At 42.1% G+C, this 20,113-nt stretch overlaps 1 protein-coding gene across 8 annotated transcripts in view; it reads right to left on the reverse strand.

The window, feature by feature from the left end:
- Positions 1–1,762: 1,762 nt before the first annotated feature.
- The window catches only part of LOC129698193 (mitogen-activated protein kinase kinase kinase kinase 4), a 270,553-nt gene continuing 252,202 nt past the window's right edge, over positions 1,763–20,113 (reverse strand). For all 8 annotated transcript variants that reach the window (XM_055637147.1, XM_055637146.1, XM_055637154.1 and 5 more), the window contains 5 exons: positions 16,695–16,795; positions 6,901–7,050; positions 6,246–6,405; positions 5,972–6,111; positions 1,763–5,866 (listed from right to left, as the gene is read on the reverse strand). In XM_055637147.1, the coding sequence (XP_055493122.1) occupies positions 5,783–5,866; positions 5,972–6,111; positions 6,246–6,405; positions 6,901–7,050; positions 16,695–16,795 (635 nt within the window). In that variant the 3' untranslated portion in view covers positions 1,763–5,782. The remainder of the gene's footprint in view (positions 5,867–5,971; positions 6,112–6,245; positions 6,406–6,900; positions 7,051–16,694; positions 16,796–20,113) is intronic.

Genomic DNA, 20,113 nt, shown 5'->3' on the forward strand with positions numbered 1-20,113 from the left:
ATTGCCGTCTTGTGTACATCCTTCGGTTGGACCGGGATCTGGTTATAACCCTGTACCAGATATAGTAGCCCCGACCAAATGGGCGGTGAAGTCCAGGATGTGGGGTACGGGGTATCGGTCTGCGTTTTTTGCGCATTCAGCCGCCGATAATCCCCACATGATCGCCAGCCCCCGCTTGCCTTGGGTACCATGTGGAGTGCTCTTGCGTGGAGAGGTGGGCCGGTAGCTGGTATGAAATGAACCACCCCGCGATGACCGAAACTATGGGGTCAGGATATCCGGGAACACGGTCAAGATCCAAGCGAAGCGGGAATCCACGTACGACAGGGGGCGTCCAACCAGCTCATCCAATCGCAACGTGATCGGCTCCATCGTGGCAGCGTGGACCAAGCGCTGACACCTGACGTCCACCAGGAGGGAATGCGCCCGGAGGAAGTCGGCCCCGAGCAATGGCTGGGAGACATCCGCAATGGTGACCCGCCACGAGGACGGGCGGTTGTCTCCATCATGACGATAATGGAGCATCAGGGGTCACCAATGTGGGGCGTAGGTCCCGAAATGAAAGCGAGGAGCCAGGTGTTTCAGGAGGTACCTTTTATTATGTCCTTCTTGGTATCAGAGAGGTCCGCAAGAGGAAGATGGCACCCAAACCCTTGCCTTTTATTCCTCTAGTTAAGGGCCGCCTCTGGACTCAACCATTCCCGTGCCGAGGGGTTTGATAGTTGGGATGGCCCGACCCTTGGGATCCGCCACAATATGATGTCATACAAAAAAACCACGGACTGATGTAGGTGGCCAAAAAACAATCCCTTCCACAAAACCCCTTTTAAAGCAAAGATCAACTCTTAGCTTTGAACACTGTCAGGTTGTTTATAAATTACTTTGAGCATTTGAAATTCAGAAACACAAAAATATTTAAGGAGTTACGTTAAAAACAAAAAACATTCTTAGGAAATAAATTTAAAAATAGTGTTTAAAAAAAACCTTTTCCACAGGCGACTTGAGGAAAGGATTAACAAAGTTACAGAATATCTCACCAGAAGCATGCAGAAAGGTTATTTAGGATTTTTAATTACTTGAGCTTGCTTTAATTTTTTAATTGCTATTTCTTGAGTTCTCTTTTATTTTTACTCAATTAACTTTCAGAAAAACCTGATGGGGAATAGCAAGCAGTGTGGCACTAAACCACCTGCATTTCACATTGTAAATCCCTCCCATCCAATTGCCTCTGCCAAACACTCCTTGGGTTCCATAGAAAAATTGGAGCTGGACTGACACCACCACAACTTTTGTCGTTTAATCCCATTTGGTTTTTGCTTTATCGCAGACATTTCCTTTGCTCACCTCACCCACTTCAAAAAACAATTTCCTGATTCTCATCAAAGTTCATTGACCTGAAACATTAAATCTTTCCTTCTTTTCACAGGTCCTGCCTGACTTGCTATGTATTTTCAACATTTATTGCTTTTATTGCTCTGGCTCTGTAGATGTTTCCCCTATGTAAAGAAGCATTTGCTAGATAGAACATTTATCCTGATCGTACCTGCACTGTGGCAGGGAGGCCTCAAATGGAAGATAGATTGGCTTTTGGAATGTTAGACCATTAACCTTACGAACATTGTCACTCAGGATATTCGTGCACAGCCTTAACAAGTTAGTTTAGATTAGCTTGGGAGTAGATATTTTCCTCTGAAGTGCAGGACATTGAATTGTCAGGAGGAAGAAAACAAATACTGCACAAGCTTCATAAACCCCATTGTGTTGTGTTATGCACAATGTGCATTAAGTTGATTTTATTCAAGAAAAGATGAACTTCAGGGAAAATACAGGAATTCTCATAATACACAAAGGACATAAGTTAGACCACATTGCAGAAGGGTGTTTGAAGAGGTTTACTTGTAACTGTATTTCCCAATCTGCTTTGCAGTTAGACACAGTATACCTCATTTTATTTTTATATCAGTTTCTTGGTTATCAGCAGAGTTCAGGGTTATCAACATCAAGTGTACTCGTAATATAAAACTAAAAACTAAATCAGATCATTTCAGAAAAAAAAACATAAATAGGTGTGATGCACATTAGTGTAACAAAAACATATTTTGTAAACATTTTCTCGAACGTAACATGCATAAGATAGAGACACTGCAGTCGTACAACAAAGGTTATTTGACTTTAAACAAAGTATTAGAATTTAAAATTATAGGCATTTTCACCTACTCAGAAAGCACTGAAACAATGTGTTGAAATTATTTAAAAAACTAAGAGATAGTGGCATTTTAATACTGTTACACCACCGTGGCACTTCTCATAGATGGGAGTTGCCAATCACAGACTCTGCTGAGAGGAATTGCTTCCAACATCAGGACATTTAACAGTGTTTTCTTTTAAATCCAAAAATATTCTGCTCACAGTAAACCTACTTATGTCAGGAAGTTTCTACAATTACTTTTACAGTTCCAAATGGATGACCTAGGAGTACATTGCAAATTATTCAGTGAACAGGAGCTGCTAGAGAGAAAGATCACAGTGACATGAGTGAATGAAAGATTCCCACGGTACACATTTGATCTCCTTGTACCACACTGAGAAAATTTCATTGCAGAAAGAATAGTCTCCTCTAAGAGAACTAAGCCCTGTAAAGTTTGAGAACCTGTGCACATAACAGCATAAGGCAGCTGTTTATAAAGTACCAAAAAAAGTTTAACATATCATTGGATCAATATAATGCTACTGCGCATTATTACAACAACAGTATAGTATAGTATACACTATAGGTATCTCAAGTAATTGAGTGACAATTCAACAGATTATTACTGTAGACACATTTGTAAATGTCTAACATTTGTAAAATAAAATTCTGTTTACAGCGATATTAAAAAAATCATTCCACAGCTGGAATTTTGGATCTAAATATGGGAAGATATAGTATTGATAAGCAGTTTTACTACATTCTTGAAATTAAGTGTTTTTAGTGCATTGCATCGTAAATCAACCAACTGATCCCTACTACATTTACAGTTTATTTTAATGCAATAGAATAGCTTAGTAAAACTATTTTCAAACTGCTACTTAAATCCAATTCTGCTGAGTAACAAGAATGTTAGTTGTTGCTCTGCACTGAAATGGAGGATCACAATTGTGGCCATTGCTTCAACCACATTTACAGCACCCTCCATAGTGTTTGTGACGAAGACCAATCATTTATTTATTTGCCTCTGTACTTCACAATTTGAGATGTGTAATAGAAAAAAAAATCACATGTGGTTAAAGTGCACATTGTCAGATTTTATTATAGGGTTTAGTTTAGTTTAGAGGTGCAGAGTAGAAACAGGCCCTTTCAGCCAACCGGATCCGCGCCAACCAGCGATCCCCGCACATTAACACTACCCTATACCCACCAGGGACAATTTTTACATTTACCAAGCCAATTAACCTACAGACCTGCACGTCTTTGAAGTGTGGGAGGAAATCGAAGATCCCAGAGAAAACCCACGCTGGTCACGGGGAGAAGGTACAAACTCTGAACAGACAGCACCCGTAGTCGGGATCGAGTCCGGGTCTCCAGCGCTGCATTCGCTGTAAGGCAGCAACTCTACCGCTGCGCCACCGTGCCATGGTATTTTCATACATTTTGGTTTCACCATGTAGAAATTCTAGCTGTGTTTATACATAGTCCCCCTCCACCCATTTCAGGGCACCATAATGTTTGGGACACATGGCTTCACAGACGTTTGTAATGTAGATTTGTGAATGACCACTGACCACAGAAGACTTCATGAACAGAAATACAGAGGCTACACTGCAAGTTGCAAACTATTGGTTAGCCACAAAAATAGCATGGCGGGTTACAGTTTGTCAAGAACCACAGTTCTGGATAAAGGTTTTGTGGACAGATGAGATGAAGATTAACTAATATCAGAGTGATAGCAAGATCAAATTATGGAGGAGAGAAGGAACTGCCCAAGATCCAAAGCACACCACCTAATTTGTGAAACACGGTGGTGGGGGTGTTAGGGCCTGCGCATGTATGACTGCTGAAGGTACTGGCTCACTTATCATTGGTGATACATCTGCTGATGGAGGTAGCATAATGAATTCTGAAGTGTATAGACACATCCTATCTGCTCAAGTTCAAACAAATGCCTCAAAACTCATTGGCCGGCGGTTCATTCTACAGCAAGACAATGATCCCAAACATACTGCTAAAGCAACAAAGGTTTTCAAAGCTAAAAAATGGTAAATTCTTAACTGGCCACGTCAATCACCCGATCTGAACCCAATTGAGCATGCCTTTTATATGATGAAGAGAAAACTGAAGGGGACTAGCCCCCAAAACAAGCATAAGCTAAAGATGGCTGCAAAACAGGCCTGGCAGAGCATCATCAGAGAAGACACCCAGCAACTGGTGATGTCCATGAATTGCAGACTTCAAGCAGTCATTGCATGCAAAAGATATGCAACAAAATACTAAACATGACTACTTTCATTTACATGACATTGCTGTGTCCCCAACATTATGGTGCCCTGAAATGGGGGGGGGGGGGGGGGGGGGGGGGGGGGACTATGTATAAACACAGCTGTAATTTATACATGGTGAAACCAAAATGTATAGCAATAACCTTTATTAAAATATGGCAATGTGCACTTTAACCACATGTGATTTTTTTCTATTACAAATCTCAAATGTTGGAGTACAGAGGCAAATAAATAAATGATGGGTCTTTGTTCTAAACATTATGGAGGGCACTGTAGATCAGATGATTACTTGCCTCCATCTTATGTTCACACGCACAAAGCTGACCATAAATTTGTCTGTTTCTGCTCACAGCTGGTATCTTCCAATTACAAAAAAATCACACTGTTTGCCTACTAAAACGAGCTACAATTTGACCAACAGTTGACAAACGTTTTATCCTAAATTTGGTATTAATAAACTTTAAATTAGACAATGATGCAAGTTTCAGATACAAATAACATTAAAATGACTAAACCACCTCTTTATCCTTTCTTAAACATATGAGGTAGGCAAAATAAATGTTTTAAAGTAGTTTGGGCAATTTATGAGTGCAAGATTTGTTAAACTGCTTTTGCACTACTACAAATAGTCTAACCACGGAGAGGCAGTTTTAATACTGTAACCAAACATCAAGTTTCTGGTCTCCCCATAAATCCGTGCAAACCTCGTCCTTTGCACGAATTTCAATTTACTTTTTTTTTTAAAAAGATTGCGAACACAAGCAAAACCTGATATACAGAAAAAGAGTAAAAACATCTTTCCCTTGCAAAGACCTCCTCCCAATCTGTCATTCACATTTCAATTAAAATTTCAAACTTGCATTTTCTTTCTAAAACATGTCACCTTACGGAAAAAGTTGCTTAGAATGATATACATTGAAAAAAATTCAGCTTCCCCTTATCCGTGATACACAATTCTTTATTGTCTATCAACCAGTTTCCACTTCCCCTTTGCCTGACTACATTGGAACAAACCTCTTGCATTCATTGGACTCTTTTCTGAATTAAAAAGCAGACATCTTAAGCCAAGGGATGTTGTAACTGAGATGAGGTGTTTCTTTTCTATTCTAGACTGGCGGTCACCTGACAGTAAAATTATCACAGCACCAGTAGCATTGCATCCTTGTTTCAGTTCACTTTAATGTCCGTGATAGGTTTGGGCAATGCATTACATCAGTGCAGTTTTTTTTCCTCCAGTTGTTAGTTCATTCAAGGCTTTAAAGATCTTGAGTAGACACTGGCTTCTCTCAAACTATGACTTGCTTTTCTACCAGCTGAGAAGTGAACTCCGACCAAGAGTCATGAAGTAAACCTGGCTGCTTCCACCAGAACGAACTGAAGCAAAAAAGACCTGAAGGGAAAATAGAAGACATGACACATAAGACGAGACTGTACGCATTCAAGTTTAATCACTATTTTAATGCCTTTCCACTCCCCTCAAAAAAAAATCACTTACCTTGTCGTTTCTCTCACAAAGAAATTTTAGTCGTTGTGCTCTTTTATGCATAAATACACCATCCAAATGTCCAGTTTCCACTGACCGGATCTCAATGGCCTTTTCTCCCCAACCCATAATCTGATTGGATCGGATGTAAGCTGATTAAAAAAAAAATCACAATTTCAAAAATTAGGATTTATGAATAAAGCCTGTTTCATAAGGTAACCCTTCACATACTCCCAAGTTATTTCAGCAGATGTCATTTTGGAATAATGTCTTCACATTTACATACCGATTGATGTAGGCATCTCTCCCCACTGTAAAACCACATCTTTAGTAATTCTCCCGTAGGTGTTTACATAGACTCCTTCATCTTCATAACATACCAACAATTCCATTCCATCTGTATTTGGAAGTATAATAATTGCATGTGGTTGGATGCAGTTTTGGATCTGTTGGAAAAGCATTTCCAGTTTATTCCACTACATTCAAGAAGCAAACATGAGTCCAGACATTTTAATTTTATATATTGTGTAACTAAACAGCATTCTGCAATTATATCATAAATTACAATTGGTACAGCATTAGACAGCTTTAGAGCTATAAAAATATCATTGATATTCCAGGACTAAGTTTTCATTTGACATTTGGAATAACAAGTGTTCAAAATTTAAAACAATTAGTCCAAATATATCATTTTGATCTTATTATGAAACAGCGCACTAACTTTTCTATAGTTTCTATGAATGGACAACTATAGTGGAATTCAATAAATTCCATCTTGGTCAAAGATTTATTTTAATTGAAATCAAACTCTGTTCTTATTACCATGCAAGTTAGCAGCTGTGAGAACAATGACATGTCATACAAGTGTTTGAATCTCATATACTGAAAAGCTTTAAAGATTGTTTTCTTTATCTGTAACAAATGAGTGGGCACAATCTTACATGTGTTGGCAGGTAAATATCATAGACTGTCCCAGAGTCCACGTCAACTGCATGATAGCCAGCGCTGGAGCCATAGATCACTTTCAACCTCTGTCCTTCTTCCACAGTGAGGTCTACTAATAATGGCCTGTGTAACAGGTCTGTGAAAGACTGCAAGAACAAATGAAAATCAAAAATTTGGCAAAACACTGCACTGAAAGATACAAAATGCTGCTTTACACAAATAAAGTACTGGAGTAACTCAGCGGATCAGGCAGCATCTCTGGAGAACATGGATAGTTGATGTAGTTGATGTTTTGGGTGGGGAGCTTTCTTCAGACTGATTGTAGTTAGGAGAGGGGGGGGTGAGAGAGCTGGAAGAGGTGTGTTGATGGGATAAAGCCTGGCAAGTGATGTGATAAGTGGATACAAGTAAGGTGGGGGGGGGGGGGGGGACTCTGGCATCGGAGGAGGCCCAGGATAGTAAAGTCAGCATGGGAATGGCAAGTGGAGTTAAAATGGTTAATGACCGGGAGATCCAGTGGATCCAGCGGCAGAGTTTAGTGAAAGGGTGGCCTAGACTATGCTTCGTCTCGCCAATGTAAAGGAGGCCACATCGGGAGCACCGAATGCAGTAGATGATGTTAAAGGAGGTGCATGCAAATCTCTGTCTCACCTGGAAGGCTGCTGGGGTTCCGGAATGGATGCGAGTGAGGAGGCATTGTGACAGGTGTTACATCTCCTGGGAAAGTACCCGGGGAGGGGTGATTTGGTTGGGAAAGGATTAGTGAACCAAAGAATTGCACAGAGGGAGCGATCTCTGCAGAAAGCGGAAAGGGATGAGGATGGGAAGATGTGACTGGTGGTGGGATTGCATAGAAGATGGCAGAAAGGCCAGAGAATTATGTATTGGATGCAAATGCTGGTGGGATGAAAAATAAAGACCAGGGGAACACTATCTGTGTTCCGTCTGGGGGGGGGGGGGGGGGAGGAGAAGAAAAAAACTGCAGGATACAGAGGATACATGCATGAGGGACCCATTTAGACAGCAGAGGGAAACCATGTTTACTAAAGAAGCAGGTCATCTCTAATGTCCTAGAATGAAAACCTCATCTTGGGAGCAGATGCAGCAAAGATGGAGAAATTGAGAGTAGGGGATGGTGTCTTTACCATATGCAGGGTGGGAATAGGTGTCGTCCAGATAACTGGGAGTCAGTGCGATTAAAGTAGACGTCAGTCAATAGTCTGTGATGGAGACAGAGATCAAGAAGGGGGAGAGAGGTGTCAGAGATAGTTAAAGTGAATTTGAGAGTTGGTTGGAAATTGGTGGTAAAGTTAATAAAATCAACATGTTCTGCAAGTGTGGAGGAGGCAGCCCGAATGCAGTCATCGTTGCAACAGAGAAAGAGTTGTGGATAGTGCCAGTGTACATCTGAAACAAGGACTGTTCGACATAACCAACAAAAAGGCCGGCATAGCTTAGAGTCATCGAGTGATACAATGTGGAAACAGGCCCTTTGGCCCAATTTGCCCACACCGGCCAACGTATCCCAGCTACACAAGTCAAGCTTGGACCCATGAGACCCACTTAAAGACAGCTTGAGAAGTCAAACGAGAAGTTGTTGAGGGTGAGGACAAGTTCGGCCTGGAAGAGGAGAGTATTGAGAGAATTGAAGAGTAGTTGGGAAGTAGGTGGGAAGAGACTGGACGAGAGGCCAAGATGTAATCAAGGTATTTGGAGGGAAGAGTTGCGTGGGGTAGGAGCAGGCTGAAACAATGGATCTGCCAGGGTTGTCCTGCCCATGGATTTTTGGAAAGTGATAGAAACAGGCAGTACGGTACTAGGGAACTATAAGTTTGGAGGCTGTGGAGGGGAGATCACGAGAGATGAGAAAAGTAATAGTTTGCACTTTTAAATCAAATTTAAATCAACTTATATAATCCAACTTGCTGCGCCCAATCAATTTTTATGTGCAGAAAACCTCAACGGTGTTTTAAAAGTTCCATCACCAGTGCCCCAAGATTGAAAATCATTCATAATTCAACAGGAAACTGTTAATGCTCTTACACGGATTGATATAGAATTGTCCGCGTGCAACGACAAGTGCCAAGCAGCTTTTTGTCCCATGTAAAAATCTGCTTATTTTTCAAACTGACATGACTGCAGCGTGAAATATATATTTAGTATGTATCAACCTTATTATGATGGAATGATGAACAGTGAAAAAGATTTTGCTTTGAAATTGCCTTCCTTAAAATAGTTTGTCCTTGGGACATGGGAGTCATAGGAAAAGCAGTGTTATTTTTTTGCCTTCATGGAATGAAGAATCAACCATGTAGTCTGAACTGGCATCTTCCCTTTCCGGATAGACAATCGAAACTGAGTTTGCGTTATCATATTGACATTTCCACGGAGGAAGGCCAGCCAGAATACAACATTTCCAGTTTTGTATCCAGTTTATTTAATCATACAAAACGAGAGTCTATATTCATTTAATTTGCTCTAATAACTTTTGAGCCTATAAACGACATTATACATCACATCATTACACGGCTTTATAGGATTTGGACTTTAGGCTGCATTTGTGTAGTTGAGTGCCCTCTTGCAGGAAGGATATAGAGACTTCTGAAAGGGCATAGAAGTGGTTTACTAGAATGATGCCTGGATTAGAGGCCAATAGCCACAGGGAAAGGTTGGTTAGACCTAAATTGTTTTCCCTGGAACATCAGAGGTTGAAAGGAGACCTGACAGAAGTACAGTAAAACCTCGTTATAACGGACCATGGAGGAGGAATGGTGTCCATTATTGCCAATTGTCCACTATAACCAATCATGGGTTATCATTGTGCATATACTAGAAATAAAACAACTACTGATGCTGGATAATACACAAATGGACACAAAGTGCTGGAGTAACACAGCAGGTCATGCAGAATCTCTGGAAAACATGGATAGGTTACGTTTTGGGTCAAGACCATTCTGCAAGCGAGGATCGGTGGTCATTGGTCGTGGCCCGCAGTCAGCCGGAGAGCAGGTAAGAGTCGGCAGTGGCAGCGGCGGGCATGGCCAGGAAATGGCCTGGGGCTCTAGAGAATGTCTTAAACGTTCCCTAGAGCCCTACCATTCACCGTGTTAGGTGCTGCTGCATTAAGATTGAGCAGGATCACTTGGATTTTCAGTCTGTGAGATCAATTACCTGAATATTGGTGTGATATTCCATGTCCACTGAATCCAGTCAGATAGAGAGAATGATAGCAAGAGCAAGGGGGGTATGATGTACTCTTACAGAAGTTACTGGGGGTGCAAAATAAGCAGAGAAGTGCAAAAGATAGACATGAAATATGAAGGACAAACAAATTTTTATTGGAGAGCTCAATGACATTTGAAAACTCACTGTCACAATAGCCACGGGAAAGGTCTCTTAGGATAATACTAGTGATTCTGATAGAAAAGCATATTTTGTTTTTGGTTGCTTCAACAAAATAATTTTATATTGCTGATAGGGTCATTTCAATAAACTCGTGATTTAAGGAACAAAAAATGTTTGATCAGCTTAAATAAAGTATATGCTGCATTAAAGTCACAGTTAGACTCCTGTGCATTGCATTTTCCAAAGAGCTAATTTTCAGATTTAGCTTTCCATTCAAAGGAAACGCATAACCAAGGGGTATTGATAAGTGTGCAGTGGTGAAAGTTTCTGTACAACTTTGTTTCCAAATATTGCAGATAGGTTTAGATAAGTTTAGTTTAGTTCCGTGTCATGTACAGGTGCAGCAGTACATATTTTTGAATTCCTCCAACAAATAGAAGTGGACAATAAGGTGCGCTCAGAACAGGATCGAGTACCAGAAGATGCACTGTGAAACAGGCCACACATGGGATTCAATTCATAGCAACAAGACAAAAGTGGGATCTGACAACAACAGTCCATTAAATTTACTTTAGTTGAGAGACACAGTGTGAAAACAGGCCCTTCGGCACACCGTCCACAACTACAAATGATCACCCCATACACTAGCTCTATCCCACAAATTGGGACAATTTTACAGAAGCGAATTAACCTACAAACCTGCACGTCTTTGGAGTGTGGGAGGAAACCGGAGCACCCAGAGAAAGCCCACGCAGTTACAGGCAGAACATGCAAGGATCGGTGGTCATTGGTCGTGGCCCGCAGAACATGCACCCGTAGTCAGGATCGAACCAGTGTCTCTGGCACTGTAAGGCAGCAGCTTTACCGTTGCACCACTGTGACTAATTGCTTTTAGGTTAATATTACCATCTCAAATGAACATCATTTTCTTTAGCTTTGGAAAGTGAGCCTCGCTGGCACAGCCTGCCACTTACTTTACATCACATGTAGCTCTTGGGAAGGTGATTGTGAGCAACTTTACTGAACACTGAAGTCCATGTCAGGGTATCTTCACCTTGCATCCACGCCAACATATTTCTATCGGGATAATTTGCAACTTGAAGCAGGGTCTGCAGATGGTGCTCATTTTCTGACACCTTCCCCCTTTGTTCTTCAGTATGGAAGTAACTGTTGGTTTAGGAGATGCCACAGTCTGCAGTACTGACTGAAGATCAGTGTCACTCATGTTATAAGACATACTTTGTAGCTACGTCCACTAGTTTAACAGAAAGCTTCTCAGCCCTTTCTCCCTCAGTTATGTATTAAGATGAAGTTGCCTATGCTGTAATGCTAATAAAGTCTTTGGATCTTAATCACTGTGTGTGAACTAAGTTATTCCAACAGCAGGAAAGGACAGACAGGTGGGCAGAGGGGGTGGGGTTGCCCTGTCGGTGAGGAATGAAATTCAGCCCATTGCAAGGGGTGGCATTGAAACAGGAGATGTGGAGTCAGTATGGATAGAACTAAGGAATTGTAAGGGTAAAAATACCCTAATGGGACTAATCTACAGGCCCCCAAACAGTTGCCTGGACATAGGGTTCAAGTTGAATCGGGAGTTAAAATTGGCATGTAGCAAAAGCAATGCTGTAGTTGTTACGGGAGATTTCAACATGCAGGTAGACTTGGAAAATCAGGTTGGCACTGGACGCCAAGAAAGGGACTTTGTAGAGTGCCTTCATGATGGATTCTTAGAACAGCTTGTATTGGAGCCTACCAGGAAGAAGGCAATTCTGGATTTAGTGTTATGTAATGAACCGGATGTGATACTCAAGGTTAATGAGCCATTAGGAGGCAGTGACCATAACATGGTCAGGTTTATTGGAGACCATCTACAATTGGAGGGGAGAAGGGTAGATCGAGGGTCTCAGTGTTATAGTTGAATAAAGGGGACTATGGGGCTATGAGGGAGGAGCTAGCCAAGGTTGACTGGAAAGGTACACTAGCAGGGATGACAGTGGAACAAAATGGCAGGTATTTCTAGGAATAATACAGAAGGTGCAGGATCAGTTCATTCCTAGGAGGAAGAAAGATTCCAAGGGGAGAAAGGGGCGACCATGGCTGACAAGGGACGTCAGGGACGGTATAAAAATAAAAGCGAGGAAGTACAGCGTAGCAAAGATGAGCGAGAAGCAAGAGGATTGGGTAATGTTTAAAGAACAACAGAAGATAACCAAAAATACAATACGGGGAGAAAAGATGAGGTACGAAGGTAAGCTGGCCAAGAATATAAAGCAGGATAGTAAAAGCTTCTTTAGGTATTGTGAAGAGGAAAAAAATAGTTAAGACCAAAGTTGGACCCTTGACAACCGAAAAAGGTGAATTTATTATGGGGAATAAGGAAATGGCAGATGAGTTGAACAGGTACTTTGGATCTGTCTTAACTAAGGAGGGCACAAACAATCTTCCTGATATAGTAGTGGCCAGAGGATCTGGGGTGACGGAGTAACTGAAGGAAAACCAAATTAGGCAGGAAATGGTGTTGGATAGACTGATGGGACTGAAGGCTGATAAATCCCCAGGGCCTGATGGTCGGCATCCCAGGGTACTTAAAGAAGTGGCTCTAGAAATTGTGGATGCATTGGTGATAATTTTCCATTTCTGTGGATGCATTGGTGAGAATTATAGACCAGTTAGCCTGACATCGATGGTAGGGAAGATGCTGGAGTCAATTATAAAAGATGAGATAGCCAAACATTTGGATAGCAGTAACAGGATCGGACCGAGTCAGCATGGATTTATGATGGGGAAATCATGCTTGACTAATCTTCTGGAATGTTTTGAGATGTAACTAGGAAAATGGACAAGGGAAAGCCAGTGGATGTAGTGTGCCTGGACTTTCAGAAAGCATTTGATAAAGTCCCACATGGGAGATTAGTGGGAAAAATTAGGGCACATGATATTGGGGGCAGAGTGCTGACGGATAGAGAAGTGGTTGGCAAACAAAGAGTAGGGATTAACGGGTCCCTTTCAGAATGGCAGGCAGTGACCGCAAGGGTACCGCAAGGCTCGGTGCTGGGACCACAGCAATTTACAATATACAACAATGATTTGGATATAGGGATTCAAAGTAACATTAGCAAATATGCAGATGACACAAAGCTGGGTGGCAGTGTGAACTGTGAGGAGGATGCTATGAGAGTGCAGGGTGACTTGGACAGGTTGGGGGAGTGGGCAGATACATGGCAGATGAAGTTTAATGCGGATAAATGTGAGGTTATCCACTTTGGTACCAAAAACAGGAAGGCAGATTACTATCTAAATGGCATCGTTGGGAAAAGGGGAAGTACAACAGGATCTGGGGGTCCTTGTACATCAATCTATGAAAGTAAGCATGCAGGTACAGCAGGCAGTGAAGAAAGCGAATGGCATGTTGGCCTTTATAACAAGAGGAATCGAATATAGGAGCAAAGAGGTCCTTCTGCAGTTGTACAGAGCCCTTGTGAGACCACACCTGGAGTATTGTGTACAGTTTTGGTTCCCTAATTTGAGGAAGGACATTCTTGCTATTGAGGGAGTGCAGCGTAGGTTTACGAGGTTAATTCCCGGGATGGCGGGATGGTCATATGCTGAGAGAATGGAGTGGCTGGGCTTAGAAGGATGAGAGGGCATCTCATTGAAACATATAAGATTGTTAAGGGTTTGGACACGCTAGAGGCAGGAAACATGTTCCCGATGTTGGGGGTGTCCAGAACTAGGGGCCACAGTTTAAGAATAAGGAGTAAGCCATTTAGAATGGAGACGAGGAAACACTTTTTCTCACAGAGAGCGGTGAGTCTGTGGAATTCTCTTCCTCAGAGAGCGGTGGAGGCGGGTTCTCTGGATGCTTTCAAGAGAGAGCTAGATAGGGTTCTTAAAAATAGCGGAGTCAGGGGATATGGGGAGAAGGCAGGAACGGGGTACTGATTGGGGATGATCAGCCATGATTACATTGAAAGGCGGTGCTGGCTCGAAGGGCCGAATGGCCTACCCCTGCACCTATTTTCTATTGACATGGTGTCAGAAGTGGGATCAAAATAAGCGAGAGTAGGAGCACAAGACATCTGCTGCTTAAGAGTGTCGAACGCCCTCTGCTGTTGTTCATGCCAGTGTCTTTGTGTGTAAGCTGGTGCAACGGGGCTGATATTTCACTGAAGTCCAGAATAAATTTGCTCAAGTAGTTCACCATGCCAAGGAATCTTTGTGGACCGAGCACGTCTGTGGGTGCTGGGAGCTCGTTGATAGCACTGGTTTTCGCCGGATCCATTTTTAGGCCGTCCTTAGTTAACACATGGCCTATGTATTTCACCTCAATTACCCTGAATTCACATTTTTGAGGGTTTAGCTTGAGGTTAAAGGCCTTGGCGCGATTCAGGACCTTTGTCAGATTAACATGGTGTTCTTTGACAGTTCGTCCAGCAACGAGGATGTCATCCACTACAATGGAGCATGGGTAGCCTGCAAACAACTGCTCCATAACTTGTTAAAATACTTCACTAGCAGAGCTTATGCCAAAAGGCATGCAAAGAAATCTGTATCGCCCGAACAGTGGTTAACTTGGATGAGTTGTGTTCCAGCGAAATCTGCCAGAATGAATTCTTGGAATCTAGAACAGTGATTTGGTTGCCACAGCCATCTGCGCTGCAATCTCTTCCACAGTGTGGGATAGTGAGGTTGTTTAATGACTGTGTTTAAGTCCTTAGGGTTGATACAAATCCGTATTTTGTCTTTATTCTTCTTCGTTGCCACGACCGTGGTGGAAACCCAATGCGAGGGGTCAGCGACGGGAGCAATCACGCCTAGAGACACCATTCTGTTGAGTTCATTTTGAACACGGCCCCGCATTGTATGGGGAATCTTGTGTGCTGGACGAACAACTGGGATTATCTCAGGGTTAATGATAGTTGTGTACTTAACAGGCAGCCTGCCCAGCTTGTCATCAAACTAAATTTTGTATTGGGTCAGGTTTTGTTGGCTAAAGTCACAGTTTGTAGCCAGATGACAAACAGAAGGGCTGAAAGAGACGTCCCATGTCTTGACATGCGTTGGCACCCAGCAGAGACGGCACATCCTCATGAACAACATAGAAACTCAGGTTGTGGACACGTGAGTTAAGACAGCAGCGTAACTCAACTTGACCGATAGGGTGCACTGGGCCTCCTGCAAATGGGCAGCCGTAGGAGTGACAGTCTCTGTTTTTCGTAACTTTTTCAACACAGCTAGACAGATCACATTACATCTGGCCCGTGTCAACTTTCGGATAAAAGTTCTTGTCATTAATGAGCAAAGTGACCTTGGGGTCTAGTTGTTTGTGTATTGAGTCAGACAGGGAATGCACATCCAAGTCAAAACCTTTGCTAGCAGCCTGCAAATCCGTGGGAGTTAGTTGAGAGCATTCTGAGAGCAAGTTCTCATGGCCAAGTGAATTAACAGATTGCCTGGTTTGAAGTCACGCGAGCGGCAGCATTTGATGAAATGATTCCTTTTGTTACAAAATTGACACAATTTCCCATACGCAGGGCAATGGTCATGAGCAGCAGCATGCGAACCCCCACAGGTAAAACAATTATCTATTAGTCTTATGATAGAGTTATTGGGCACTTGAGGAGAACAGCGAGAGATTTGATAAGACATGCCGACATTAATTTCAGCAGTGCCCTAAAACTTTTGTATGAGCGTCAGCCATTTCAGCAATGCAACAGCGGTTTTCCGCAGTCTCTAGAGTAAGCTCAGCATCCCGCAGTAACTCGTCGTGTAATTTATCATTGCGGACACCATAGACCAAACGGTCACGGACTAGGTTATCACATCGCATCGACTGGCAATGTGCTTCAAGGCACTGACATACATCTCCACAGGTTCACCCTGTCTCTGGCTTCGGGAAAAGAACAAATGCCTCTCCATGACCAAGTTAGTGCGTAACTCACATTACTGTCGGAATTTGCGTAGTAGGCAATCAGGGTCACTAATAGACTCAGCGGGAGCGATCTGGACGCCAGCCGGATCAAACCTAGCCGGTTCATAATGAAATCTTCTGGCAGCTCAGGCAGCTTCTGTGCCTGCTAGATTAAGAAGAATTGACGCTCGAATACCGGGAGCAGCAGCAGCAGCTCGACACTGACAAACTGCTGCAGTAAATCTTACAGGATTGGAAACATTGCAGCCACAGTGGAGAGTGATAAAGTTGGTTGATGTTTAATGTGTCGAACATGGCACTAATCAATGGATATCATTGGCATTTTGCAATCCAAGTGAATCACACAAATGATTTACAGAATATAATTCATCATAAATATCTATGGTTCCACACTATCATTCTTTTTTCTCCTTTGGCATGAAGGAATAATTGGAAGATTTGCACAAAATTATCAGTATTAGCATGCAATAACTTTTCTAGTCACTTCAGAAACTTTCAGGATTTACTATTTACCTTAAAGGCCATAAATTTGTGGTATGGCTTTGGTGCCCATGCATAGACTTCAACAGAATTCTTCAAAGCAATCACTAAAAACTTGATCCTTTCATACTTTACTGGAAAAGGAAATACATTTTAGCATTGTTATCAACAAAAGTAAAACAGCTTCAGACAATATTACATTAAATAGGGTAAGACCAAATAACTACCTGACTAGTGGAGAAATGTGATCGAACAGATAATCAAGGACCTTTTATTAGGGGACATTGAACCCTGGGTCTGGACACCTCAGCCAGGAGAAATATAATCCTTGCATTTTCAATTTCTTATCATTTATTTTACATTTTTCGTTTTATCAAGCTGGGTCATATTACCTTCCGTCTGCCAGGTTCATGTCCATTCTATCTATATTCCCTCAAAGCCCTGCTATGTCATCCCCATAACTCAAACTTCCATCCAGATTAGAACATCAACCAACTTGGATATATTACACTTGGTCTCCTCATCCAAATTATTACAATAGATTGCGATCAGCTGGGACTCTGGCATTAATTCCCATGGCATTCGACTTATCATGGACATTCAATCAAAATATGAGCTATTCTGTCTTTGGTCGATCCTACTATCTTTAGTTGGTTAAAGGGCCTGTCCCACGATACGAGTTCACCCAAGAGCTCTCCCGAGTTTTAAAAAAAATCAAACTTGTGGTACCTCATCACGAGTATTTTTTTACTTTTGGAAATTTTTCACACTGTTGAAAAAACTTCACGAGTTTCCATGTTTCACCGAGTACCTGCCGTTAGCATTACGAGCCGCTACGAGACATCCACGAGCTCCGACGTACCCGCTACATACATTCTACGTACTTACCACGAGTTTGATTTTTTTTTTAAACTCGGGAGAGCTCTTGGGTGAACTCGCATTGTGGGGCAGGCCCTTAAATGTTTATCCACCCACACCAATATATTATCTCCAAACCCACAGCCTCTCCTTCGGGTTTACTAACCATCTGGGTGGCACTTTATCAAATACATTTTAAAAGGCCAAATGCATCCGTCCGTACCACTGGATCCCCATTATCTGTTGACAATTCTTTAATATTTTCCTTACTACGGACATCAGTGCATTGTTTTCTCTTTCCTTCCATTTGCTACCATCCAATCTTAAGAGCAGTCTGAGAATCTATGGAATTTTGCAAGATGTGTTGTGCTAATTATCTTTGTGATGACAAAATCAAAGTAAGAATTGTAGAAGTTATTGTACTCGAATTTTCTAACACTGGGGTTAATTTTTTAACTTTGGCTTCTTGTGTTAAATGCAGATGAGTATTCAGCGTGCATTGTGCAGAAAACAAAATGCTGGAGTAAGTCAGCCGGTCGGGGAGCATCTCTGGAGAACAATATCCACCCCTCCAGAGATGCTACCTAACCCGTCGAGTTATTCCAGCACTTTGTATTCTATGCAAGATTCCAGTATTTGCAGCTCCTTCTGTCTACAGTGTGCATTGTGCATGGTCCCTGAAATTCAGTCTGATTTTCTTCACTGTAGCACAATTGCATCGTACCATGCGCAGTTACTACTCTGGGATTTGTTTAAGTGTCTAATATTTGGTCAAAGGGGAAGCCAAAGGAAATTGCATTGCATTTTCAACAAGGAAGTTTTATCATTGTTAATTTTTTTTTTTAATGTAAACATTTTCATTTCTCTATTTTTTAATTTCTGTTCCCTGTCTCCAAGGACACATAATTTGTCCTACCACTTTAGCCATTGGCTAGAATTTACATCATGTGTCACACTAATTCGCAAAAGGTGTTTAATAAGAAATATAAAATCTGAAGAATGAAATCCTCTGGAGTATATTCAGGAGTTATGGAATTATGTGGATAATAGGCATTAATTTAAACAAAAAATAGTCTTCAAAAAATGTTCACAAAAAAAGACGCAAAGTTTTGGAGAAACTCAGTTGGTCATGTAGCTATGGAAAACTTGGATAGGTGACGTTTCAGGTCAGGACCCGTAAAGCCTAATAACAAAGTTATTAGGTGTGGGAAAGTCTGCTTCTGTACCATTGTAACAATGCTGGAAAGCCAATAAACAAATCTCCATGATTGAGACATAGAAACATAGGTGCGGGAGTAGGCCATTCAATCCATCGATCCAGCACCGCCATTCAATATGATCATGGCTGATCATCTAAAATCAGTTCCCCATTCCTGCTTTTTCCCCATATCCCTTGATTCCGCTAGCCCTAAGAGCTAAATCTAACTCTCACTTAAAAACATCCAGTGAATTGGCCTCCATTGCCTTCTGTGGCAGTGAATTCCACTGATTCACAACTCCCTGGGTGAAAAAAAAAGTCCTAGTCCTAAATGATCTATCCCTTATTGTTAAACTGTGACCCCTGGTTCTGGACTCCCCCAACATGGGGAACATTTTTCCTGCATCTAGCCTGTCCAATCCCTTTAGAATTTTATATGTTTCTATGATCTTTCTAAATTCCAGTGAATTCAAGCCCAGTCGACCCATTCTTTCATCATATGCCAGTCCCGCTATTCCGGGAATTAGCTTGGTGAACCTACGCTGCACTTCCTCAATAACAATAATGCCCTTCCTCAAATTGGGAGACCAAAATTGCACATGATACTCTGCGGTCTCACCAGGGCACTGTACAACTGCAGTATGACCTCCTTGCTCCTAAACTCAACTCCTCTCGCAATGAAGGCCAACATGCCATTAGCTTTCTTCACTGCCTGCTGTACGTGCCTGCTTACTTTCAGTGGCTGATGTACAAGGTCTACACACCTCCCATTTTCCTAACCTGACACCATTCAGATAATAATCAAAGTGGATTACTAAGGTTATCCACTTTGGTGTGCTTGCCACCAAAGTGGATAACCTCACATTTATCCACATTATACTGCATCTGCCATGCCTCTGCTCTGCACCTGACCACTCACCCAACCTATCCAAGTCACCTTATAGCATCCTCATCACAGTTCACACTGCCACCCAGCTTTGTGTCATCTGCAAACTTGGAGATGTAACATTTAATTCCCTCGTCTAAATCATTAATATATATTGTAAAGAACTGGGGTCCCAGCACCAAGCCTTGTGGCATCCCTTTAAGGTGAGATTAGGGTCAGGTAGCATCAGTAGAGTGAAATCTACAGGTGGGAACCCTTCTTCGAGACTGAAGAGAAGAGATAGCCAGTAGAAAATGTCAGAGCATGGAAACAGGCCTTTCAACTCAACTTGCCCATGCCGACCAAGATGCCCCACCTACACTGGTCCCACCTGCCCACGTTTGTACTTTGTTGAGGCACCTTTGGCAGCGATACAGCCTCAAGTCTTCTTGGGTATGATGCTACAAGCTTGGCACACCTGTATTTGGGTAATTTCTCCCATTCTTCTCTGCAAATCCTCCCATGGGTGGG

Source organism: Leucoraja erinacea, chromosome 6 (genome assembly GCF_028641065.1).
Source record: "Leucoraja erinacea ecotype New England chromosome 6, Leri_hhj_1, whole genome shotgun sequence".
Taxonomy (NCBI): Eukaryota; Metazoa; Chordata; class Chondrichthyes; order Rajiformes; family Rajidae; genus Leucoraja; species Leucoraja erinaceus.